The sequence below is a fragment of the Solea solea genome, chromosome 1 (assembly GCF_958295425.1).
Source record: "Solea solea chromosome 1, fSolSol10.1, whole genome shotgun sequence".
Taxonomy (NCBI): domain Eukaryota; kingdom Metazoa; phylum Chordata; class Actinopteri; order Pleuronectiformes; family Soleidae; genus Solea; species Solea solea.
Genome location: NC_081134.1, coordinates 12,929,855 through 12,955,836, shown reverse-complemented (window position 1 = coordinate 12,955,836; position 25,982 = coordinate 12,929,855). Strand labels below are relative to the sequence as shown.

The window sequence follows — 25,982 nt, the reverse complement described above, 5'->3', positions numbered from 1 at the left end:
ATCACTCTAAAAAGTCATAGTATAGTATGTCGTCCAAAATGAGACAAAAAAGTCATAGTATAGTATGTCGTCCAAAATGTGACAAAAAATTCAAAGCTTACGATGTTGTCGTATAGCATGTCTTCCAAAATAACCCAAAATGTTCTTAGATTCTGTTGCGAGTAAGATTTGAACTGGCTCTCTCTAAGGGACACTGGTTTAAGAGGAGGTGCTTTAGACCACTCAGCCAAACTTAGAGGACAGACTAACGTTGCATGCTGATGAGTCAACATTAGTCATGAGACAAAATTAGTAAAAAAAAGTCGTAGTATAATATGTCGTCCAAAATGAGTCAAAAAAGTCATAGTATATAGTATGTCGTCCAAAATCACTCAAAAAAGTCATAGTATAGTATGTCGTCCAAAATCACTCAAAAAGGTCATAGTATAGTATGTTGTCCAAAATGAGTCAAAAAAGTCATAGTATAGTTTGTCGTCCAAAATCACTCTAAAAAGTCATAGTATACTATGTCGTCCAAAATCACTCAAAAAAGTCATAGTATAGTCAGTCAGTCAGTCATCATCTACCGCTTTATCCTCTGCCAGAGGGTCGCGGGGGGTGCTGTGCCAATCTCAGCTACATCGGGCGATAGGCGGGGTACACCCTGGACAGTTCGCCAGTCCATCGCAGGGCCACACACAGATAGAGACAAACAACCATTCACTCTCACACTCACTCCTATGGTCAATTTGGAGTGTCCAATTTACCTATCCCCACATTGCATGTTTTTGGACTGTGGGAGGAAGCCGGAGTACCCGGAGAGAACCCACGCACACACGGGGAGAACATGCAAACTCCATGCAGAAAGGCCCTTGTTCCAACTGGGGCTCGAACCCGGGTCTTCTCGCTGCAAGGCGAGAGTGCTAACCACTACACCACCGTGTGGCCCGTCATAGTATAGTATGTCGTCCAAAATCACTCAAAAAGGTCATAGTATAGTATGTCGTCCAAAATGAGACAAAAAAGTCATAGTATAGTATGTCGTCCAAAATCACTCAAAAAAGTCATAGTATAGTATGTCGTCCAAAATCACTCAAAAAGGTCATAGTATAGTATGTCATCCAAAATGAGACAAAGAAATTAGTATAGTATGTCGTCCAAAATAAGTCAAAAAAGTCATAGTATAGTATGTCATCCAAAATGAGAGAAAAAAAGTCATAGTATAGTATGTCGTCCAAAATGAGTCGAAAAAGTCATAGTATAGTATGTCATACAAAATGAGTCAAAAAAAGTCATAGTATAGTATGTCGTCCAAAATGAGTCGAAAAAGTCATAGTATAGTATGTCGTCTAAAATCACTCAAAAAAGTCTTAGTATAGTATGTCGTCCAAAATGAGTCAAAAAAGTCATAGTATAGTATGTCGTACAAGATGAGTCAAAAAGTCATAGTATAGTATTTCTTCCAAAATGAGAGAAAAAAAGTCATAGTTTAGTATGTCGTCCAAAATGTGACAAAAAAGTCATAGTATAGTATGTCATCCAAAATCACTCAAAAAAGTCATAGCATAGTATGTTGTCCAAAATGAGACAAAAAAGTCATAGTATAGTATGTCGTCCAAAATGTGACAAAAAATTCAAAGCTTACGATGTTGTCGTATAGCATGTCTTCCAAAATAACTCAAAATGTTCTTAGATTCTGTTGCGAGTAAGATTTGAACTGGCTCTCTCAAAGGGACAAGGTTCAAGAGGAGGTGCTTTAGACCACTCAGCCAAACTTAGAGTACAGACTAATGTTGCATGCTGATGAGTCAACATTAGTCATGAGACAAAATTAGTAAAAAAACGTCATAGTATAATATGTCGTCCAAAATCACTCAAAAAAGTCATAGTATAGTATGTCGTCCAAAATCACTCAAAAAAGTCATAGTATAGTATGTCGTCCAAAATCACTCAAAAAAGTCATAGTATATAGTATGTCGTCCAAAATGAGTCAAAAAAGTCATAGTATAGTATGTCGTCCAAAATCACTCAAAAAGATCATAGTATAGTATGTCGTCCAAAATGAGACAAAAATGTCATAGTATAGTATGTCATCCAAAATCACTCAAAAAAGTCATAGTATAGTATGTCGTCCAAAATCACTCAAAAAGGTCATAGTATAGTATGTCGTCCAAAATGAGACAAAAAAGTCATAGTATAGTATGTCGTCCAAAATCACTCAAAAAAGTCATAGTATAGTATGTCGTCCAAAATCACTCAAAAAGGTCATAGTATAGTATGTCGTCCAAAATGAGACAAAAAAGTCATAGTATAGTATGTCGTCCAAAATCACTCAAAAAAGTCATAGCATAGCATGTTGTCCAAAATGAGTCAAAAAAGTCATAGTATAGTATGTCGTCCAAAATCACTCAAAAAGGTCATAGTATAGTATGTCGTCCAAAATGAGTCAAAAAAGTCATAGTATAGTATGTCATACAAAATGAGTCAAAAAAAGTCATAGTATAGTATGTCGTCCAAAATCACTCTAAAAAGTCATAGTATAGTATTTCTTCCAAAATGAGACAAAAAAGTCATAGTATAGTATGTCGTCCAAAATCACTCAAAATAGTCATAGTACAGTATGTCGTCCAAAATGAGACAAAAAAGTCATAGTATAGTATTTCGTCCAAAATCACTCAAAAAAGTCATAGTATAGTATGTCGTCCAAAATGAGTCAAAAAAGTCATAGTATAGTATGTCATCCAAAATGAGACAAAAAAGTCATAGTATATAGTATGTCGTCCAAAATGAGTCAAAAAAGTCATAGTATAGTATGTCATCCAAAATGAGACAAAAAAGTCATAGTATAGTATGTCGTCCAAAATCACTACAAAAAAGTCTTTGTATAGTATGTCATCCAAAATCCCTCAAAAATGTCATAGTACAGTATGTCGTCCAAAATGAGTCAAAAAAGTCACAGTAAAGTATGTCGACCAAAATCACTCGAAAAAGTCATAGTTTAGTATGTCGTCCAAAATGTGACAAAAATGTCATAGTATAGTATGTCGTCCAAAATGTGACAAAAATGTCATAGTATAGTATGTCGTCCAAAATTTGAAAAAAAATAATAGTTTAGTATGTTGTCCAAAATTTGACAAAAATGTCAGGTCACTTACAAGCCCCTCCCTCTCCCGATTCCCCCCTTGGACAACAAGCACACAGTCTGTATTTTAATTAATCCCAAAGGTGTTGAATGAGGTTTCGACCCACGCACCAAACTGGGAAAACCAGTTGACCTTTGGTCTTTTCACACAGGCGTTCAAAGGGTCTTCGCCAAACAGTATAATTTAAATATTCAGTGCAGTATTAATATTGATTTTAAAAATGGCTGCAGAGGGTTAATGTCACTGTTACATTCATGTGGTGAATGCATTGTCGCACATATTTAAATATGACAAACACTGAACATTAAACCTAATTGTCTCATTAAACCCAGTTATTTTTAGTACAGTATGTTGCTCTCTACTTGCACACCAAGAAAATGCACATGGCCTCATTAGGTTCATCAATTAGGTGTGAGCATTTGCTTTCACAGCAAAGTGAAAATGAAATGAAAGAATGTTAAGTCAGTGCTCCACAAAGAACGGTAGATTTCACCTCAAAGTGGTCACGTGAGCCACTATTGAATCAAATTATCGATTAAAGCAGCTTTAATATGAAACCAAGCCAGAAGTTAATGACCGCATTCTCCTCCCAGAGAGTTTCGATGATTGTCAGTGTGTGCTATTCATTTTAGAAGATCACATCTGGCTTTTTTCAGCGTCTCTCCTTCACTAGGCATTCCATCTTTGTGTGCAGACTATTTTAATTAGTTCTTGTCTGTTGTGTAATCTCTCGTAGCAGATGTTCAAAAGTCAATGTGCTTGTAATGAAATATGAGGCGTTTTCTGAACACGGCATACCTGACACAGACGCTCCAATTACGTACCACTTGAATTTTGCTTGGTTTATGGATGTATGTTATTTCCATTCCTCCATTAGGAGAAAACACCTGTTTCTGTGTATTTCTGCTTGGTTAATTCAGAGGATGGTTTGGGATAATGATTGCGGAATAATTGTGAAAACGGTGTAACTGCAAAAAAAAAGATATGATTAGAGAAGAACCGCTTCAGGGTTGGTTTTAACAGCGTTTCCTTTTTCATAGGATTATTCCTTTGTTGTAGACTCACGACATTATGAAAGACGTAATCCATTTTCAAGGCTAAACAAAGATTGGCCTTGTCATATTTTCCCACTTTGTTTCACGCCCTTATCAGCAGATATCAGGCTGTCGCATACAAAACAAAGATCATATAGCATAAGACATTATTTACAGTTTTTTTGTGGTGAGATACTGAGTCTTTTTGCTGCATAGGCAAAGTTTTCAGTGCAGTATTATGGACATGAACGAGTCTCTCTGTTTTGGACGAGTGGCTCTAGATTCAGCGTACCCTGGAGTTATGAAGCAGAACACACCAAGAATTTTATTAAATCCCCCCGACCTTAACAAAAATGAAGGATGAAATGTTTTTAATGTTGAGCAGAAAAGAAAAATAGTTATCAAGGAAACTGTGGGGGTGTTTCATTTGCAAAGGCCTTGAAACTGCGGCAAACGAGTTCAAGAGAGGACGTCTGTTCACAATCCAGCGCTGAATAGTCTCCTCTGCCTTCTCCGACCCTGTGATAACAAACTTCACTTTATGAGTGCTCTGCAGAGTGGAAACATAATTATTGCGTGACGCTATCACGGCTGAGCCGTCTCATCTGGATCTCCACATAAATATTTGTGCATTTACTGTAACTGTACACAGGAGATGCTTTTCATTACGTTGTTCTGCCCCCTTCTGGAGTAAAGTGGCTCACCAGGTGCAAATAAGTCCAGTTTTTAATAATAATTATTATGCCGTCTTTGTCTCTTTGTCTTGGTTTGTTCACAAAATTTCAAATCTTACAGAGAATATGTCCTGGCTTTATTTTTATTGTCACAAACAAAATAAGGCTCGACTTTTTCTGTGACCTTTTATTTATACACAGTGAATAAAAACACACACAATGAGATTAGGAGGAAAGAAAACACTCTAGTTACCTGAACATGAACAGAGAATTGTTCTTTGACTGTTTGTGATTAATGGTGCCAGAAAAATCCACCCTAACCATAATTTATGAGCCTTAATTGTTATTATTCATTTCACAAGCATTACATCTTCATCAGCACGGTTTATTTAAATAAATAAACAAACCAAACAGCCTCTGGTTTCATGTATTTGAATTCTATGTCCGTCAAACATTTGCAAATGAGTAATTGATTTATTCGCCGCTTGTGATCGGGCGTCATAAATCACCGCGGCTGTAAATATTAAACTTTGAAGTCTTTTTGTGCGAATGCCGACATATTGTAAATATCTTTATCAGTGTCACAGAAACACCAGCTAATTTAAACACAGCAGACAGAGCAGACTCTTTATGTGAAGCACTGCATTGTGATTACAGCTAGTGTTAGTTACTGTGAGACCTTGGTAGAAGTCTGCGTATTATTATTATTTTTTTGTTATCATTATTATTATTATTATTGTTATTTCAGAGGAGATCCTGCAGACCCACGTTACCCATTGGTGGTCTCCAGACGGGCTGCGGTTGGCCTACATGACCATCAACGACTCCCTGGTGCCGAAGATGGAAATCCCATTTTTCACCGGAATGCCGTACCCTGCCAATCTAGAGTACCACTACCCGAAGGCGAGTTTTTAAAATCAAAAATAAGAAAGTGGTGGAAAGTGTGAAAGTAATTAGACTCAGTAATTTGGTTTATCGATTATCCATCCATCCATCCATGAGGGTGGCGGGGAGTGCTGGTACCAATCCCAGCTGATCATATGGCGAAAGGCGCGGTACACCCTGGACGGGTCACCTGTCCATCACAGGGTCACCTGTCCATCACAGGGACACATATAGAGACAAACAAGCATTCACTCTCACACTCACACGTACGGTCAATTTAGATTTCTGCATGTTTCTGCATTCTGTGGGAGAAAAACCCACACACACACACACGGGGGAGAACATGCAAACTCCAGGCAGAAAGGCCAGTTTATGAACTATATTAAATGTAATTATTGCTACTATTTTTAATGTGGGTTTTATATGAAGCACTTTGTGCTATACAAATGAAGATCGATCGATTGACTGATTGACTGAATAGTGGTGGCAGTAGTGAGATTTTTCTTATGAAAGGAGCAAACCTACTAACAAAAACTGAAACTTCGATATTTTTACAGACATTAATGCACTTAACTTATCAAAAGTCATTATGCAAAATGGTTCCATCAATGTTTGAGGTCATAAATGGTTTCTTTTTATGTTATAATGGACTGTACTGTATGTTGAAATCTGGATATTAACCCTCAACAAATGAAGATCTTAGAAAAACTTTTATTTTTTTATTTTGTGTAGTCGGAGCCTGGGAAAATGCAAATGCAGCAATTTATGCAACTGACATATCCTCCTGTCTGATGTTATATTATTATTATTATTATTTTAATAATAATTATTATATATATATATATATATAAAGACTATACTTAATTCAATTTATATTATATATGGTTTGGTATATATATATATATATATACATATATATATATATATGGTTTAAAATATTAGTTACATTTAGTACACGTAAGCACAAGTGCTGTCCAAGTTATTTTATTTGGCAGGTAGTCACGTATAATGCAATAAACAGGAATTATTTTCTAGAAAATAAGTATGTACGTGAAAAACATTGATTGGCAATAATTAAAAGCGTAAAGTAATAAACAAGCAAACAAGAAGTAGCAATAATAAATACATGTAATGAGTAAATAAATGGATATAACATCCATTAATTCATCTTTGGGGATGACGTGGTAGAAGATGAATGAATGAATGATGAACGCTGTAAACTGACAGCCTTCGTAAAGTTTATTTACCCCTGACGACAACAGCGAGACAACTTCTCATTGTCTTTGACTGAAATCCAGTCCGACCTCTCTAATTTCCTCTTGGCCGTTTGCAGGCTGGCGAGGAAAACCCTGTAGTGCACTTGTCCGTGGTGAGTCTCAACGGCCCCCTGCACACGGTGGTGATGAAGAAACCTGATGACCCTCGTATAGGGTGAGTGACAGCACAATGGAGCCTTGTTAAAGCACCAAAAATAGCTCCGGAGCAAATTTCTTGTGGTGGCGGTTGGAACAGATTAACGATAACAGTGATGGATTTCAATCTTCTGATTTTCCAGGAGGGAATATTATATCACCATGGTGACGTGGGCCACCAACACCAAACTGGCTGTTAACTGGCTCAGTAGAGCCCAGAACAACTCCATCCTGACACTGTGTGAGGCCACAACTGGAGTTTGCATCAAGGTGAAACTTTGCAGTGTGTGAAATGTTTGGAAAAGGATGGTTCTGGTGACATCCTGTGTTTTCTTACTGTCAATGAACCTAATGAGAACCAACAAGCATCTGTGCTATATATTAAGGACCTGCAAAAGTCCAGCTTTGTCACAGAAAGCGTTGTTGTGAAATTCAGAAACTTCAGTGCAGTTCCACATGGCAAAAATACAGCTTGGTCTTTTTCCTGCAGTGACGGTGATATCTCAAAAAGCTACTGATGTTTAGTTCCGGTGTTTTTAGGAGCAGGGAAACATCTAAAACGTGCAGGACAGGTGTCTCATGAGAACCAGGACCAGGAAACGCTGTTCTAAAATGTTCTTTAATATTCTAAAATAATATTCCTTTCACTTAATTTGTGTTTTTCTTGTATATTTTTACTCTTTTTGGACGGGCAAGGAAACATATGTGGTACCGTCACGGAGCTTGATTTTCTACATGAAAAATAAAGGGTTAAAAAGTGTTGACATTATAAAATGACTTTAAAACAATTTCATCAAAGTATAGTATTTTTGTTTAAAGTTTTTTGATAAGTCTTTATTTAATGACCTGTTGGGCTTCTCTCTTTAATATCATTCGGTCGAGAATGAACCTGACGATGATAAGGTTCTTGAGATGTTCTAATTTACTAATCTATTTATAAATGTCAAACTTTTATTTTAAGGTCTTCGGTGAGAACTGGGCAGACGCTCGTTGCAGGTCTTTTAATTAGATTTTCATTTTCATTTGACAATATACCAACGACACAGAAGAGATAGATAACTGAGATAATTCATTAAGTCTAATTCAAACCAACCCCATACCCTGCTGCCCCCTAATGTCAGTTTTAACTACATTTTCTACCGTGCTGTCATGTCCACGACATTTACAAAATGAATGTATTAATTAAAAACAATAATTTGTTTTTCTCTCTTAGTCCTTAGAGTGACATTAGGAACTGAATGCTACCTTTTTCCCCCCCCAGTTTAATCATTTCCTTTGCTTAATTAGATGTTGTTGTTTTTTTGTTGGCCTCAGAAAAGCTTTTGAACTCTGCTAAGTTTCTTGTTGTTGTTTTTCAGAAACTTGAGGATGAGAGCGAGAGCTGGCTACACAGACAGGTAGGTCATCAAAAACACTGCTCCCCCGCTGCTTTGTTAGCAGTTGGTTTACGTTTTTAAAAAATGTCTTTACTTCTCTCGTCTGTGCAGAATGAACTGCCACTCTTTTCCCACGACGGACACAAGTTCTTCTTCACCCGGGCAATACCTCAGGGTGGGAGAGGAAAGTTCTTCCACATCTCTATGTCCACATCCATGGTAGTTCTTTGCCAAATTATCCAGTCAAACGTTCATGTATTTAAAACTGTAGTGTGGGACTTTTGAATATAAACAAACGTATGTACATATGGAACTTTAAAAAAATGACAACTTCCCTGTTTGAATGGATGAAAAATCAAGTAGAAGGCGAAGCTTCACGTCTGCCTACACTGTAAAAACGCTGTTGTTGCTTTTGAATGATTATTCCAAATTATTCAGATTGCTGTGTTAACACAGAGTACTTTTATTCGTGACACGCTTTTATTCTTATTATTTGTGTCCATGGAAAAAAACTAGCATCCATCTGTGTATCTGTCTGTCTCAGTATAGCAGTATTTATTAAAGCGATGATACACTTGTTGCATGGACAAATTCCGTTTTGCTGCACAAAGGATGTGATTTGTGTCGTGTCAAGACAGAGAGAGGCAACAGCAAGATGGTGCTTATACAAACCAGTTGGAGTATGACTGATAACACAAAACCTGCTCATTTAGCAGTTTTACCCCTGCACTGCTGCTGTGTACATACAAGTGCTCCCTCAGTCAGGTGTGATAGTTTTGCCTGACAGAGCCTGCTAAGTGAAAAAGGTCGCCAATGATCAGACAGAACCCCAAGTTTAACAAAGTTTTAAAATTGTAAGATTAGTTACAGCATAACATAGTTTGAATGTCACAGAGAAGTGCTCAGAATATTTAATATTTATATAAGTTGATTATCACTTTTGCACATTTTTACTTTCCCAAGCATGATAATTGTGCAATCATGGAAACAAGTTACATCATAGAGGAACTACTGATTATACAGCAATGAATTGTAGTTGACAACACAAGATGGAGAGTCAAATGGGAAGGTTTTATATAACAGAGCCGGTTTTTAAATAACCACAAAGACCAAACAGAGGCAGAATGAGTTACACACTGCAGCTTTAAAGGCCTTATCATAACAGAAATAATCTCGCAGCGCTTTTAAAACGGTTTTTACGTTTCTTCTTTTTTTTTGTCCTCGCTCAGCCGAACACAAGCACAGACATCCTTCAGTCGCTCACCTCCGGAGACTGGGACATCACTAACATCTTGGCGTACAATCATGAAAGGAACCTCATGTAAGACACGGTGATATTTCTGCTGCAGAGTTGACTTTGTTATTTGCTGATGTTTTTGTTTTGTTTTTTTCAGATACTTTCTGAGCACAGAGGACGACCCCAAACGGCGGCACTTGTACAGGTAGGATTAATTCATTCATTCATTCACAAAATGAGTTTGGCTAAGTTAATATTGATTGTTCGTGCTGCTCACTGGGTTTCATCCCACAGTGCCGACACAATCCCTCCTTTCAACCGCCGCTGCCTGTCTTGTGAGTTCAAGTGCGGCTACATGGACGTTTCGTTCAGCCACAGCATGCAGTACTTCCTACTCAACTGTAAAGGTGAGCGTCATCCACCCCATCTTTTTTTTTTTTTTTACAAGCCTCATTAAAGAATTCCTGAGAGAGAAAGTCTGCTGGGGTACACGTGTAATTGAATTAGCAGTGCTCCACATCACGCTGACGACTTATCGAACTGGACAGTGGCAGCGACCTCACACCTAGAGCTGGATTTTTCTGATTATCCACGGGATTAAATAATTTGACTGCCATGTGAGTCTCTCTGCAGCAGACAGAGTCAGCCTGAAAAACAATTTAAACAGAAAGGAGTAAGAGATTAGCATCTGTTTACTACATGTGTTTTTTTGTGTGTTCTTCAGAGACACGACAACACTGGGACACAACAATAGATTCATATAATGGAGGCTGACTTGTTTAAGGGGCTCACATCAGGGATGAAAAGTGCCAGAGGCTTCCTTTATTAATTGGATCTATAGAGAGTGGCTCCATTGTGAAGTGATAAGCTTCGTCCTCATGGGACAGAAGTTGATAATTAACAGAGAAGCAGGATGAAATGAGAGGCCTGTTTTCAAGTCTGTGGGAGATAAGACGAAGATGACTCTCGCAGAATACGTTATTATTTTTCATCACTGGTTTGCTGGAGCTTTTTTTCTTTTTACATGATGATTTTTACTACTATTAGTCCATTGTTGTTTGTGTTTCCGCCCCCCCCCCCCCAAAATTGCTGTTATAGGCCCAGATGTCCCACATGTGGCTCTCTACAGCACGGAGGACAAAATAAGTGAGTGACGTCCATGTACAGAAATATTATTTTTATTTGTTTCACATTCACATTTAAATGTAAAATTATGTATATGTGTGTGTGTATATATATAAATATACATATATATATTCGTATATATGTATATACATATATATGAATATATATAAAAATATATACATATATGTATATATATATATATATGTATATATATATACATATATATATATATATATATATACATATATATATATATATATGTATATATACATATATATATAGTGCTTAACACATTTATAAGACCACCTGTCCTTCATAAATATTTTCAAAATCTTTAAAAAAAAACTTGTTTCAAACTAAAAATGTTCTTGTTATTTATCTGGCAAATAACAAACTGAATTCAATTAAACTAATTTTTCTTAATCTTAATCAAGAACTAATAATGTGCTTTACTTCTTTTTTTTCTGTTTTTTTACATATATATATATATATGTTTTTTTTTTAAAACAGTACATTTTAAAATTAATGGATAACAATAATAATTATAATTTAGCTATAAAAAATGTATTTAGGTTGATAAGCATCTATGTTACTGGTGTATTAACCATGACAGAAACATAAAAAATGAAAATATGTATATATATATATATATATCAATGTATATATATATACATATATATATATATATATGTATATATATATATATATATATATATATATATATATATAAAATTGCACATAATACAGTACAATCCCAGCCCTTCCCAAGCACCTAGGGGAAGTACAGTGGCGTTCAGATACCACAAATGATGTTATTCTTCTTTGTCTGTATACTGAGCTTCTCCTTTAAACATGAAATCCATGCTCTGTCTGGTTTATCCGTTCAAGCTTATTTCTTATTCTAAAGTGATGATACACTTATATACAAGCATATAATAATCCCTCCGAATCTTTTACTGTATATTCTGCTTCTACAAGTCAAGTCACCGTCGTCACGTACAAAACACCTGCTCTGAATTCACAGCGAACATGTTTCTATTGAGAGATTAAGAGATTATAACAAAGTGCCTGTCTTCTCTCTTTGACTGCAGAAGTGTTTGACGTGGAGACAAACGAAAGAGTCAACAACACGTACAACATCATGCAAATGCCCAAAGTGGAGTACAAGACCATCACCATAGACGACTACAGTGGGTGTTTATTTTCATGTTGACTGGTCAGAGGCAGTTCTACTGACCCTACTGCCTGTCACCGTGTGTAATCACCTCTGTCCTGTGCGTTGTAGCCCTGACGATGCAGATCCTGAAGCCGGCCGGATTTGTAGAAACCGCACATTATCCTCTACTGCTGCTCGTGTACGTATGACTGCACACTCTTCCACTGATTCCACGTGTCTCCTCTAAATCTAAATCTGGTGTTATTTCAAAAAAAGTTTGTGCATTATTCACCGTTATTGCAGAATATAGTAAAAACCAGAATGTGTCAGTATTGGATATTAGAAAATAATCTAGTCTTAGACAACATTCATTTGAAAAGTGCTCTGTTGTCCACTCTGTCCATTCTACCTTTTCTCATTCTGATTTCTTCAACGGATATAAAACGTGTTGAAATTGTCTCTTTTTTTTATTCTCTTTTTTTACTCTGCTGTGTAAACCTAAAATGGTATACATGGGATAAAATGCAGGACTTTAAAGAATACAAACAATTATCAGTATTTGCATGAAAATAGACTGTGTGAAAAGTATCATGAGAGGGATTTTCTAGTTTAACCCGTAGCGCTCACATGACACAGATCTGTGCCGCACATGGGAATAATATACAATTCCATATGGACATACTGAAAAAAATATATTTATATTGCACATTCTTATCGCCGCTTGTATAAAGCAGCTGAAATGCCCTGTTTCTATGGCTTAATGTGCAGATTAAACATAATCATCCTTCTCCGACTATTTCCCCACAGTGATGGTACGCCCGGCGGGCAGATGGTGACGGAGCAGTTCCACGTGGACTGGGACACAGTTCTGGTCAGCAGCTTCAGCACCATCGTGATCCGCTTCGACGGCCACGGCAGCGGTTTTCAGGGAACCAACCTCCTCCACAAAGTCAGGAGGAAGCTGGGAAAATTAGAGGAGCAGGACCAGCAGGAGGCGCTCAGGTCAGACTTCTCTCGCCGGACCTGTGAGCGGCAAATGATCCTGACTTTGATTCATATTCTTTTATTTTCAGGTTCATATCTAAAGAGCCCTACATTGATAAGAATCGGATGGGAGTTTATGGACAGGTAAAGAGGCTCCTGTGATTGTTATACAGCAACTGTATTGCATGGAAATCACAGTTGATGTTTATTCTCCACCTTTGTCCAGGCCTATGGAGGATATTTATCCACGATGCTTCTGAGCTCTGAAGAGTTTAACCAGCTTAAGTGTGGAGCGGCAGTCTCGCCCATCACAGACTTCGAGCTATACGGTATAAAGTTTCCGACTCTTTCATATAAGTGGACGTCTTTACAACTGAGCTTTTGTAAACTTGTTTTTTTTTTTTCTCACCCCCTTCTGAATTGCAGCCTCTGCGTTTTCGGAGCGATACCTCGGATTAAAGACAGATTCTCGAGTGTATGCGGTAAAGTCCCTTTCAGATTAGAGTGTTGTTCTGGTTTAGGTGTATTTAAGTGTGGTTGTGTGACGTGATGAGACACTGACATTGTCATGTTACAAAAGGTTCATCCAATAAAATCGAGGCCTGCTTGAAAATATATCCTAAGAATATCCTGAAGTCTGTAAACTGCTCACTCTTCTGCACCAAGTTCCAGAGAGAAAATCAGGACTTTTAGCACATGAGCAGTGCCTGAAGTGGGCTGGTACTTCTTAATTTTACTATTTGGTATTTACTGTTTAGCGTATTTCTAAACAGAGTATCATTGACGTTCGTTCTCGCGAGATTCTAGTGTTTGTTTCTAGTGTCTGGAGTTTGTGTTTCTATAGTTGAATAACAATAAAAACTTTTAGAAGTGATGTCCCAGAGGACAGCATCATAACAGGACACCTGTATGATTGAAGATTTAATCATTGTTGGAAATGTTAAGGGCAATCTGAAAATAAGCGCTGGCAAAAAGAAATTACAATTTAACCTGGATTGCATCTAAATAAATAGATATATAATGTACATCATTAAACTTCTGGTAGCTTTTATGTACTTACTGCACATTAGCTGTTGGATTTTTTATTTTTTTTTTTAAATGATGTAAAACTGCAGATTTTCTCCAGGGACTTTTGTGCAGGAAGAGAGCAGTTTGCAGAAAACACAGACTTTGCAACTCATACAACAACAAAAAAACAAAAACCTTTAAGATGTCGACACCATGATTGATCTTGAACTCCCTCTTTCCTTCAGATGGCAAACTTAGCACACAGAGCGGGTCAGCTGCTGGAAAAACAGTACTTGATAATTCACCCCACTGCTGACGGTAACAGAAACGAGTCCAATATAATTTTTTTTCGCGGCCGTGCAAAGCTTGAAACTAGATATTAATGGTGTCTAATTCATCTCTCTGCTCGCCGTCAACAGAAAAGGTCCACTTCCAGCACACGGCTAAATTTATCAACCATTTAATCAACAAGAAAGCAAACTACACTCTGCAGGTGAGTGATTCTGACGTCAGTCAAAAAGCCTCTACATGCTCTTCTTGTACTGTAGCCCTCATTTGGGAGTTCTTGCAGCTTGTTCTTGACACATCGTCTGGGCAGAACCATCTGTTGATATGCTGCCATGTGATTGGCTGATAAGATATTTGCAGTCACATGCAGCTGATTGGTTGTAATAAATAATAAAGTGACCTTTTAGATTAATAATGCAAATGTGCAGCAATCACTGGCTTGTTTACACATTCAGCGGATGAGAGGCTGACACAGTTCCTGACACACTCTGAACTACGGTGGCCTTCACATACCAGAAATGATGTTGAACTAAAAAGCTACAGAAACCGAGTGATTTTTATTTACACAAACGTACTTGACTAGTGTATTCAAAATCAATGGTTGTATAAGTGTATACGTCACTTGATTTACAAGGAGTTATTTATCAATAACACAAGAATCATTTGCACTGAAGTTGTGTTTTTATATTCACATAAACTTAATATGCATTGTCGTTGCTTTTAAACCTTCAGATCTACCCAGATGAAGGACACTTCCTGCACAGCGATGGAACACAGCAGCACCTGAGCCAGTCGCTGGTCAACTTCTTTGAGGAGTGTTTCCGGGTGCCAGAGGTTCTCAAAGATGAACAACAGGAGGAGGAAGAGGATGACAGTTAAGCCTGCTCCTCTGAGCAACCACCGCCCCCCCCCCCCCCCCCCCGGCCGCCGCCTGCCGTCCCCCTGCCCTCCCCTCACTCACTCCTCGGCCAGCTAACCTACACAGCACAATATGCAACCGATCTTTCAAACCCAGTCAACCGACAACCCGCTGTCCCGTCTGATTTGATCTCAACGCTGAAGAGCAGAAGGAGACCTGGACCTCACTTTACCTCACCCCGTGCTGCCTGGAAACCGGTCAAAAATATCAGATGGGATCAGTTATTTTATTATCAGCTCCCTGCCATTGGAATGAGTGGAGTAGTGCTCCCTCTGGTGGACAAATAGAGGACCAACATGATGCCCATTGGGCAAATGTCACCATTCCAGAGCAGGCACCTTAACTGAGGGCTTTGCAGCACACACACACACACACACACACAAACAAAACCCCAGTGAAGATGAATTTATCATGTTGAGATTCAACCTTTTAAAAGGCTGCCAGTTTCTGATCACCTTTGCCAACTGACTTACTGATTATTGTGTTCAACACGAGAGTATGATTACAGCTACTTGTTTGTCAGAATTTCTCTGTTCAGTGTTCTTCAAAATAGTAACCGGTCTACAAGTTGATGTCTGACTGCATCAGTTGCTTTACAATACTAGGGAATATTAAAATAAAACAAAACAAAAAAAAACAAGAACAATTTAACAAAGTGACCATACAAAGATGAAATCATTTCCCTTCACATAGTGTAAATCTGAATGAAACTCTTTGTCACTGTGCCTTACTGTGGGTGAAATGTTCATGTTAGCAGCCCACGTTACACTGGAAAATAGTAAATATGGGTTGGCTTTGTCTGAAGTGTGCATTCTGTCATGATTTTATTTTCCTGAAAGCATAGCTGGGTGAAAAAAAAAGAGTATTGCTCGTTTAATCTTAGAACATAGAAAAGACTTGAGTGCAAAATAACTGCTTGAACGATGGCATCATACCGAAACAAACGTTGAGAATATTCCATTTGGAGACAGTTTGTCCATTTACCTTCCAGACCTGCATAACGGTGAGTTAACTATGCGGAACCTTCATTGTTTTGTGGATTTCTCTTGATTTCTTGTGTGTTCAATGGCTTGAATCTTTCTCCCATATCAGTTCTTGTTTGTGTTGTCTGTGGTTTCCAGTCAGCTAATGTACAAAGTGTATAAATCCTATATTGTTTAAGTCTTTATGTTTATGTTGTATTGTGCAACTTGTATATAAAGCATTTTGAAAGATTGTGGGTTTTTTTTGGGCTTTGTCAATTTTACACTGTGTTAGTGAGGCAGCAAAAAAAAAAACATGCATGGGAATTTGCCATTGACAAAATTTATTTCCAGTGTTTCAGGACACAACCTCTCACAGTTAGAAACACAACATTGGTATAAAATGGTCCAACTCAATGAAGTGTTTCCTCCGACAGGGACCTCTTGTTCCTTCTTGTACCTACTGTAACTGCCCACATTACCCACACACAAGCCTCATGAGCGTCATCTCGCAATACTGTACTTAATCCTGCAAATTTGATGGAAATGTCAAGTAAAGCAGCTAAAACATGGCATTTATATGTACATTTAAGTTACTTATTTTTTACAAGGAATATTTAAAATTCAAGTTCTGTTAAAAATCAAAAAAAAAAAAAAAAATGGGAAGAAGAGAGGGGGGGGGGGGAAGAAAAAAAAAAGTATAAAACATGTTAAGACCAGAGTGGAATGCCTAAGGAATGGAAGCTCGGCATTTGTTATATAACCTGTAGAATGACAGTTGACAATAAACGCGTCATGAACAGTAACATCTTTGTGTTCTGGACAAAGACATCATGGCACCCATAACATTTCATTGTGAGGCACTTCCTGATGTGAAAAAAAAAAAACATAATTTCTTTTTTTTTTTCTATTTCACAATCCTGTGCTCTTTTTCTTCCTCTTTGCAACCTGCTGCCAGTCACTGACATGACACGTGAACCACAAACACTTTAAAACACAGCGTAACATTTGCATCACACAGATGTTGTTCGCTGCTCTGTAAACCACACAGCTGGGATGAAGGACACCTGCTTTACCATTTGCATAACTCCAGTGTCTCCTCGTCACCTCCGTACCTTTAAAAAGGCCCCGTTTTGTCAGCAGAGAGCTTGTAAGCAGTCTACACACAGGCTGTACCAAAAACAATTCAAGTACACAGAAAATAGGGATATGTACACTTCAGAGTGAACACAAGCATCTAAAGCTTTTAGTCAGTTTTACAGCAAGCATATCTATACATTCTTCATTTGGTTACTGAGAGATTCACTGACTTTTAACATCATAACTTTCTTTACACAAAAATAATTTGCTCTGCAATTCTAAAAATCTGTACTTTTTCACTACTGCCTACTCGTCCTAGAAGTCAGATCATCCTTAAAGCCACTTACTAAACCTTTAAAACACTTGACTAGAGAGTGTTCACGCACCCTGGCACATATTTCTCAGGCTCATTTTTCTCATGAGTAACAGGTCCTTTCAATCGTCAGCATAACAGGGAAGTATATTAGGAGGGAGGGAATCCTCCTGCTTACCCGCCCCAAAGTCATTTGTCGTTTTTTTTTAATTAAAAAAAAAAAACAAAAAAAACCAAGAAATTAAAATGTTACAAAAATTATTTTGTTCAATGCCTTATATATGAGCAAGGCCAACAATCCCTGTGTACAGTAATTCTCTTTTCACAAGCACACTTACCACTTACAGACAATGTTTACACAACATGCTCATTCACTGACATTGGTCACACAGACATTATACTGACTCCCAATTAAGTACACGATTAAGAACACACACAGTCACACTTTTACGCCCCGTCACAGGTACTGATAGAACCGTGAATGAACCACCTGGGAACTGGTGAGTTTATGTGGGTGAGCGGTGGCAGAAAGGCTCAGATTTTTACTCTGCGGCACGTCCCCGTTTGCCACGTCAGCTGAGCGATGTGGCAGTTCAGAAGAGGACGAGGATCTGAGGTTTTGGGCGTTGGGGCTGCACAGCGCCCCCTGTTGTTCAGAGAAATCCAGGCTGACCTCGGGATTGCTGGTGCGGTGGCGTTCTCGGGCGATCCAGTCGCCAATGGAGAAGTCTTGAGAGCTACACTTTGGCTTTAGCCTGTCCACAGCGGACAACTCTGACCGAGAGCCCGAACCAATGCCAATCTGCTGTGGCCAGTCTCCCAACACAGACAGCTCTGCAAAGTCCCTCTGACCGCCCATGGTGTGCCTGCGTCTGATGTTCTTCTTCTTACTGCGGCGCTCCGGGGACCGGCTCCTCTGGCTGCCCACACCAAACATGTCATCTACAGACGTTCGCAGGCGAACCTTCAGTCTGTCGGTGATCTTCAGCTTCCATGCAGGCTCAGTCTTATCCAGCTCATTACGAGACGAGGAGCTCAGGCTACTGGTCGAACAGCCTTTAACCGACCCCATAACGTGAGACAGTCTGTTGGAATCTTTATCGCTTCTTGACCCCTCGAGGGACGACTCGCTGTCGGTTTTCTGCTGGGCTTTCTTTCTGGAGAGTGTATCACACTCGATTAGTCTGTGGGAGGCGAGAGGTCGCGGGGCTTCCTGCAGTTCTCTCAGATCAATTTTCCCTACAGTAAACACAGACAGGTCGCTCTCGCTGTCTGTCTCCATTGGCCTTCCCTCACTGATGAGCTCGCTTCTCTCATCATCTGCATCGTCTCCACCCCGGCTTTCAGCCACAGACTGCACTTCAGGACTGAGGGTGTTGAGCTCGGCTCCAGTTAGGAACGTCATGGAGGAGGTGGTGGAGTAGTCGGAGGTGATGGAGCAAACTTCTGCTCCCAGTCCACTGGGACATGCTTCTGGGCCCAGAGCCACCATCTTGCCACGTCTCACCCTCGGCACCGAAGCCTGAGAGCTGGTGCTGTTCATCGTACCAAGGTCGGACACTGTGTCGTCGTAGTTGGAGGGTGGGTCTGACAGAGAGGACTGGTGAGCCATCGGCATGCGGTAACTGAGGTTGGGGGAATGTGAGGGTGAGGTGTAGGGTGAGCCGGTGTGAATGCTGGACGAAGTGTGTTCTGGAGGCAGGGAGGGAGACGTTTGTGACATGAGGCTGCTGGAGAGAGACTCTTTCCTGTCGGTTTTGTCCACCTGTTCCTCTGATCCGATTCTGAGCTTCTCTTTTTCACTGGTTTCATCCGTCTCCTCCTCCTCCTCCTCAGTGCGGCTGTCTGGGGACCACAGAGGCTGCTGCTGATTTTCCACTGGGAGCTCCTTCTTAGGGAAGGCAGCATCCAGGTCGTCATCTGAACTGCTGGGATTAACTTTGTCCTTGGGCTTCTTGCGTTTACGGCTCGCAAAGAAGGAGGAGCGCAGCATCTCCTTGCTACACTGATCCTTCCCTGACCCCCACAGACCCTGCTGGAAGAAAACCCAAATAGCTTCAGAAGGAATCATCAGTGCAAGAATGTAAGAACAGAAAAGACAGTGAATGGAGTAAATTTATGTAACCAAATAAAAATGAGGACCTTACCTTTCCTTTAGAGGAGTCACTACATGCTGAATCTGCATTAAAATAAAGAGAGGTATTAATAAATGTCTGTCAACTGTGTGACGTACTGAAAAGCAATTCTAAAGACAGAGGTAACAAGTTCGTTCGGATCGAAACTGACGGACATGATGAATATGATGAGAGCAGCTTAATGAAAGCAGGTGACACGTTTTTGGCTCACAGAGATGGTGAGAGAAACAGAGACATGATTACAAGTACCCACACTAGCAATACACAGGACAGTGAACAAAGTAGCAGAAGAGGCCTGAGATGAATGATGAGAGGAGAGGAGGTGAAAACCCGGCAATACACAAAGACACAAAAAAGCGGCTCATGCTCATGTATCGATGAGACGACGGCACATCACGGACAAACACGCCAGTCACACGGCATCAAATGTAGCCACCAACCAGTTGTGGGCATTCTTTCCCAACTCAAAACATCACAGACGGGAGGAAGTGATGAGTGAGTGAGAGACTGAGGGGCCTGAGCTGAATAGATCAGTACGCGTGTCATGGTAGATAGAGCTGGCACACACACTACTATTAATATAGCATTTTTCCATGCTAGATAAACTCCTACAGTGCCCTTTAAAATGTAGCGCACCACTTTTGAGCAACAAAAAAAACAAAGCAATCACAGAATGTTATCGTCTCACTGTTCAAAAAAGAAAAAAAACAGAAGAAAACATGCAAACTGCAGCGCATAAGAATAAGCAGCCTAATCTGCCTTTTTGACAACAAGACCAAAGGTCCATGGATTTATGGAACCACAGGAACTTAATTCAGGAACTCAACACAACCTCAGAGCACCTGTGTTTGCTTTTCTGCATTGTTCCCATTTATTTAACAAGGCTCTAATATTTAATGGGGCGTGTGACTAATGATGATGAGATGAAGAGTCCAGCAGCAACTAAAAAAAAATCTTGAAACCTCTAGACAATCGAATTTGGCTGCTTTGAATGTAGATGACCAGTTAGTTTAATGGAGACATTTATGTATTAAAATGTAATTCTAACATATCAGCCCTGTTTTACTTGGGACTGCAACAGATGAGATTTAACTTAAGACTTGATAAGAAACCTTAGAAACCACTCATACTACTTAGGTTTCCAAGAACACAATTCAACAAATTAAACAGAATTTTCAAAGCTTTACTCAAAGACAATAAACAGCTGCTCTATAGTGAATACTGGGAGTTAGTTCACCTAGATAAGCAGTAGGTGGCACAAAAGTGCACGTCACCACAGAGGGATAACAAGGAGCAACTTGATTACACGAACAAAGACGGCCAATAGCTGTTGACATACAACGGGAGGAACGTTTCAGTCAGGTGGTTTCTAAATGTCCTCTTTCACTCACTACAACAACTCACTTAATTGCTTTTTCAGCTCCATCAAGCATACATTTTAACGTGATATTTCAAGATTTCTTTTAGAGTTTTCTGTCTCAAAAATGCACATAAAAACAGGCTGATGGAAACACACCAACACTGTAGCCACAGGAAACTCAGATTGTTTCAGGGTCACCAGACAGTGCTGGTCTTGGAACAAGGGCTTCCTTGGTGAAAGGAAAACTAAATTTAGTTCTTGGGTCAAATTGCAGGTTGCAAGTTCTTGAAATGGTTCCTGTAGTGGAAATGGACTATTGATGACCTATTTTAGGTTCAAAATGTGCGCATCATTGTATAGGTGTGTATGGGTTGGGAATGGAGAATGTGAGGGAATGTGCATGTGATTGATGTAGGTGTTGTACATTATGCAACATCATGAGATGAGGCAGTGTTTGTCTGTAGTTGTCAGTGTGATGTCTGGAGTGCTGAATAACAACAAAGCTTCGGAAATACACACCTCACACACGACAATTTAAAACAAAAACAGATACAAAAAAGAGGCACAGGGATAAATAAATAAAAAATCTGTCACTGCAAATACTGATACCGTTGCCTGCTTGGATCGCCATCGACTGCTATGTGTGTATCTGCATTAGTCGCTAAAAACCCACTGGCCTGAGATGTGGTTGCACATGTGTGGGTTTGCTGTTGTGTAAACGCATGTGTGCTGGGGAACATCCAGCTCAGTCCCACCATTACGAGCCCACCCTGAGACATCATGACACATTATGCCACATGACCGGAAGAAAACCTGAGGTTGACCGTACCATGCTACTTGTCCGTGCGATCAGCTTAAGAGACAACAAGAGACAGCAGAAGGGCTTTCAGAGAAAGTACAGCAGCATCACTCTGTATCCCCTCATTTAAGGGTATTGTATATATGAGACGTGCACACCACAGGAAAAATGACAAACATCGACTTCTCTTTCTTTCTTTTTTATCTTTTTTCCTCCTTTCGCCCAAATTTAAAAGAGCTGCGGGTTTCTGCAGACTAGGCAGCTACACTGGGCACAACACTCGTCCTTCTTCCTACAGTCCCAGCTGTCCATCACTGACAAAACAGAGTCCATCAGTGACATCATCGAGTGATAGACGCCGCTCACTTGGCCTGTGTCAAGATTGGGGTAATGTGTGAGTGCTGGACAGGGATAGGGGAGAAAAACAACACACTACAAACAGAAGGGCAGAGGTCAGAAGGGTTAAAACTTCCATCGTTTGTTTTTGTTTGTTAGATTTTCTTTTGGAAAGAACATGCCGGGATCATGTGAGAGACGAGGAGGAGGGGAAGAAAAGAACTGAAAGAAAAGGAGTCGTCGTCTCAACACAGATAAAGCACAGGGAGAAAAGAATAACATGAGCATAAGAAAAGAATAAATAAAGCAAAGAAATGAACAAAATAAAACTTGAGGACATTTTTCTCTTTGGGCAAAAAAATGCCAATGTTAAATCAAAACGGGCTTTCTTCAAAAGAAAAGAGGAAATTAATTTAAAAAGGGCAAACGGGCAACAATTTTGGCAACAATTTTCCAATAGTGAAAATGTTACTGAAAAAGCATGCCTTAAAAGTAAATTTGGTAGGCTTGTTTTTGCTCAAAGCATTAAAACTTAACGGAAACACGCATGATGATCCTCATCTTAACATAAAGGACTCAAACACAGCTAACATTTAATCATCTATACAACAAATCTTTTTCTGTAAGGATATTAATAAAATGCAGAATTACAAGTGTGATAAAATATTTGCTGTAGTGATGGTAAAGCAATGATCCCTGAGGGAAAAAACCTAGTGAGTTACCTGAGACTTCACCCGGTGATGGTGCGGTCCGTCCAATGTTGGACAGCAGGTGGTCGATATTGGGCACAGGCTGAGACTGCACTGTGCTTTCCTTCTCAGTTGTGGTCTGGAGCCACACATGGAAGGAAAAACAGAGAGAGCGAAAGTAAGACAAATGACTGACCACAAATAGGGCATCAGTTGTCTGTTATTGAAACTAAAAGATCATATTATTTAACCTTGTTTAAAGAGAAATGTGTGGCTGTTTGGGTCTGGTGGCTGAAACAATAAGCCGACTGTTGCTAAAATCACAATGAGATAAATTTACACTCCGTAATTTAAATGTCCAGAATAGAGAATATACATACAGTATAGTAGGCTGTCACTTTTTAATCCAAAATTAGGATATACATTAACTAGAAGCCCTTCACACAGGTCTTAGATCTATTTTATATCCTTTAGAAAAATATTTAAAAAAAACATGATGTTATGCTGTTCTCAAAACTGGGTTGACTTCTTAGCCATAAGTTTTCCCATGAAAATTGAGAACATACTGTAAGCAAACTAGGGTTACCCTGGGTGGACAATCACAATACCAACACATCTGGAAAGTGGAATGTGGAAGTATTTCAGGTTTTACACCACCGATAAAGTAAGGAAACAAATCTGCAGATCTGCTGTTAAGTTTAGCTCTTAGCTCCAAGCTCCACCACAAGTAAAAGATTGGAGGAAGCATCATAGGTGAGCAAGGCAATGAACAACGATCCTCACATAGTGATAGGAAGTGTAAGAATAAATAATGTTGTCACATTTATGTGTGGGGGCAGGGGTTGGAGAATATCCAAACTAATATTCAACCCAATTTGATTGTTGGAAAAAGTGACAGCCCTTAATACACATGTATTCATCTAATAAGCACAGACTGAATATTATAAAGACATTAGATTGACACATACAACAGGGTCCTCGTAGCCGTCTTCAGTGAAGAACCAGTCGTATTGCTGGATAAGGTTCTCAACTATTTTGCACTGGTCCGGCATGTGATTGACCATGTTGGCCATGTTGTCCTCTGACGTTCTGACCAATGTTGGGCCAAACACTATGGCCAGGTTACGAGGCTCCATCTAAAAAGATTAGGTTAGAATAAATCAGATGTTAGGAAATAATCCTCACAAAGACACTGGGTTTACAGCAGAGTGAAAAGTGTTGTGTAACTCCCGATAACTCTGCCAGGTCCTGCTGACTGTCATACCTTGTTTTTTTCACAGTTATCAGAAACCCTCTTGAGGTGAGCACAGAGGAAGTTCAAAGTTTCATAGTGATGATCAGGTAATTCATGGATCTAAAAGAATTGAAAATATGAACAGAGTCCGAGAGTTAATTGCATGCCTAATAGTAATGCTATTAAACCAACTAAACACTTATTGTGTCAGACTTTTACTTACAAGCCTCTTAAGCTCCTTTAACCTCTCCACAGAGTCTTCTGTTCTGTTGGCTTCAATAAAATCGGCATACTTTTCTGTCAAATAAAGAGATTATATTAATAAAACATCCAGAGATTTAATGGAATTTGTTTGTTATAATTTTCTGCAAAATTATAAGATCCTACCATTTGTAAACAGCGGTTCTGGAAGTTTTCTGAAAAAGGACTTAAGTAAACTACTGATGACGTTAAGGTCTCGCCATTTCTGCAGAGGTAAAGACATTTAGACAGCTTTAGTGTTTACGGTACAAATCATTAACTTAAAAGCTGCTGTCAGTCATGAGAGTAGAAAAGTGTATTGGGCAACAAAACTGTCAGTCACTCACATCTTCCTGGATGTCGATGTCATTCATGCCTTTGCTGTTGAGCTCTTCCTGCATGCTTGAGATGGCAGCGTTGTTCCCTGGAACCCTGTAGATCCCCGTGTACTCCAGACCTCGCTCCTCCACCACATTGCAGCAAACCTCCACGATCAGAGGGACAAACTACACAGACCACAGCAGACAGTATTACAAGTAATTCACCATGTCAAATCTGAACAGAAATCTACATATTGTGTGAATTAGCACTGATGTGACACATATGCAGTTAAGTGACATTAACATAAATGCATCCCACAGTCAAAAAGAGGTACTCCGAAAAGAGTTATCAGCTGGCAGAAGTACATATTTCTGTTTGTGAGACCTATGCTACTCACATCATACTAATCCTCAACTACAGACAATTTTCCCTAAAATACACAATTTGAGACAGGGACTCACTCTGTTGCACAGTGCAGGTGGACAGTCATCAAGCCGCACCCCGAAAGTAACTCCAGCAGGTGTCTTTTTCTCAAAGGGTTTCCTCATGATTCCTGGAATACCGATTTTCCAAGCTGCTCTGTCCCTCGGTGGGCTGGAATCATCTATACAGAATGCACATACGAGTTTAGCCATGTGTGAGTTGAGAAATGACATTTTACCACACCAAAAGGAGTTGGTGTCTACCTTTCAGCGCCCTCCGCTCCTCTCCCGTTTTAGGTGAGTGGGGGCTGTAGATCTTGCCGTCCCCTTTACCTCCCATGAAGGCTTGTTTGATGCTGAGGGAATGACGGGAGGGTTTGGGGGAAGGTTCAGACCTGCTGCTGGGTGCACTGATCCACAAAAAGATACACATACAGACAAATGTCAACATTAGGTCAGCGTATAAATAATTATGAGCGAGCTGGTCAACGTAGAGTCCTTCAAACCTCATCATGTTGTATTCTTTGATCTTCCGACTGATCAATTCCTGGTTTGTAACGGCTGCATTCTGTAATTACGTAAAATGCCGTTAGGAATGTTAAAGACATGAAACATTAAAACTGTGTTTCATTAGATCTATTTTACATTTCTTGTAGAGAAGGCAAAGGGCAGACTTGCAGTATAGAACAACATCAACTAAAGCAATTTTCTTTTCACATGCCTGGTATACAATAACATCTTATTTTGGGGTTTTGTAGTGGCGAAAGTACACTTAATTCCAAAGCCACTGAAAAGTCGTTAGCTGTAAGCAGGTTTCAACTGGCTTGCCTCGTAGGTATTGTTGTAATTCATCAATCATGAAAGTGAGAGA

At 39.4% G+C, this 25,982-nt stretch overlaps 2 protein-coding genes across 9 annotated transcripts in view; one reads left to right on the top strand and one right to left on the bottom strand.

Moving 5' to 3' along the window:
- Nucleotides 1–16,435, top strand: part of LOC131468963 (dipeptidyl aminopeptidase-like protein 6) — a 90,518-nt gene extending 74,083 nt beyond the window's left edge. For all 5 annotated transcript variants that reach the window (XM_058643718.1, XM_058643732.1, XM_058643715.1 and 2 more), the window contains 18 exons: nucleotides 5,579–5,733; nucleotides 7,049–7,146; nucleotides 7,271–7,397; nucleotides 8,486–8,524; nucleotides 8,615–8,722; nucleotides 9,733–9,824; nucleotides 9,898–9,945; nucleotides 10,035–10,147; nucleotides 10,839–10,886; nucleotides 11,957–12,055; nucleotides 12,151–12,220; nucleotides 12,829–13,023; nucleotides 13,095–13,149; nucleotides 13,232–13,334; nucleotides 13,432–13,487; nucleotides 14,259–14,331; nucleotides 14,433–14,506; nucleotides 15,034–16,435. In XM_058643718.1, coding sequence (XP_058499701.1) covers nucleotides 5,579–5,733; nucleotides 7,049–7,146; nucleotides 7,271–7,397; nucleotides 8,486–8,524; nucleotides 8,615–8,722; nucleotides 9,733–9,824; nucleotides 9,898–9,945; nucleotides 10,035–10,147; nucleotides 10,839–10,886; nucleotides 11,957–12,055; nucleotides 12,151–12,220; nucleotides 12,829–13,023; nucleotides 13,095–13,149; nucleotides 13,232–13,334; nucleotides 13,432–13,487; nucleotides 14,259–14,331; nucleotides 14,433–14,506; nucleotides 15,034–15,180 — 1,700 coding nt within the window. In that variant the 3' untranslated portion in view covers nucleotides 15,181–16,435. The remainder of the gene's footprint in view (nucleotides 1–5,578; nucleotides 5,734–7,048; nucleotides 7,147–7,270; nucleotides 7,398–8,485; nucleotides 8,525–8,614; nucleotides 8,723–9,732; nucleotides 9,825–9,897; nucleotides 9,946–10,034; nucleotides 10,148–10,838; nucleotides 10,887–11,956; nucleotides 12,056–12,150; nucleotides 12,221–12,828; nucleotides 13,024–13,094; nucleotides 13,150–13,231; nucleotides 13,335–13,431; nucleotides 13,488–14,258; nucleotides 14,332–14,432; nucleotides 14,507–15,033) is intronic.
- A 74-nt stretch (nucleotides 16,436–16,509) lies between these two features.
- The window catches only part of arhgap21b (Rho GTPase activating protein 21b), a 33,205-nt gene continuing 23,732 nt past the window's right edge, over nucleotides 16,510–25,982 (bottom strand). For 3 of the 4 annotated variants that reach the window (XM_058643670.1, XM_058643690.1, XM_058643701.1), the window contains 11 exons: nucleotides 25,618–25,679; nucleotides 25,376–25,521; nucleotides 25,151–25,293; nucleotides 24,716–24,874; nucleotides 24,516–24,594; nucleotides 24,352–24,425; nucleotides 24,159–24,248; nucleotides 23,863–24,030; nucleotides 22,928–23,033; nucleotides 19,723–19,754; nucleotides 16,510–19,610 (listed from right to left, as the gene is read on the bottom strand). In XM_058643670.1, coding sequence (XP_058499653.1) covers nucleotides 18,033–19,610; nucleotides 19,723–19,754; nucleotides 22,928–23,033; nucleotides 23,863–24,030; nucleotides 24,159–24,248; nucleotides 24,352–24,425; nucleotides 24,516–24,594; nucleotides 24,716–24,874; nucleotides 25,151–25,293; nucleotides 25,376–25,521; nucleotides 25,618–25,679 — 2,637 coding nt within the window. In that variant the 3' untranslated portion in view covers nucleotides 16,510–18,032. The remainder of the gene's footprint in view (nucleotides 19,611–19,722; nucleotides 19,755–22,927; nucleotides 23,034–23,862; nucleotides 24,031–24,158; nucleotides 24,249–24,351; nucleotides 24,426–24,515; nucleotides 24,595–24,715; nucleotides 24,875–25,150; nucleotides 25,294–25,375; nucleotides 25,522–25,617; nucleotides 25,680–25,982) is intronic. The other variant, XM_058643680.1, reaches the window with a different exon arrangement.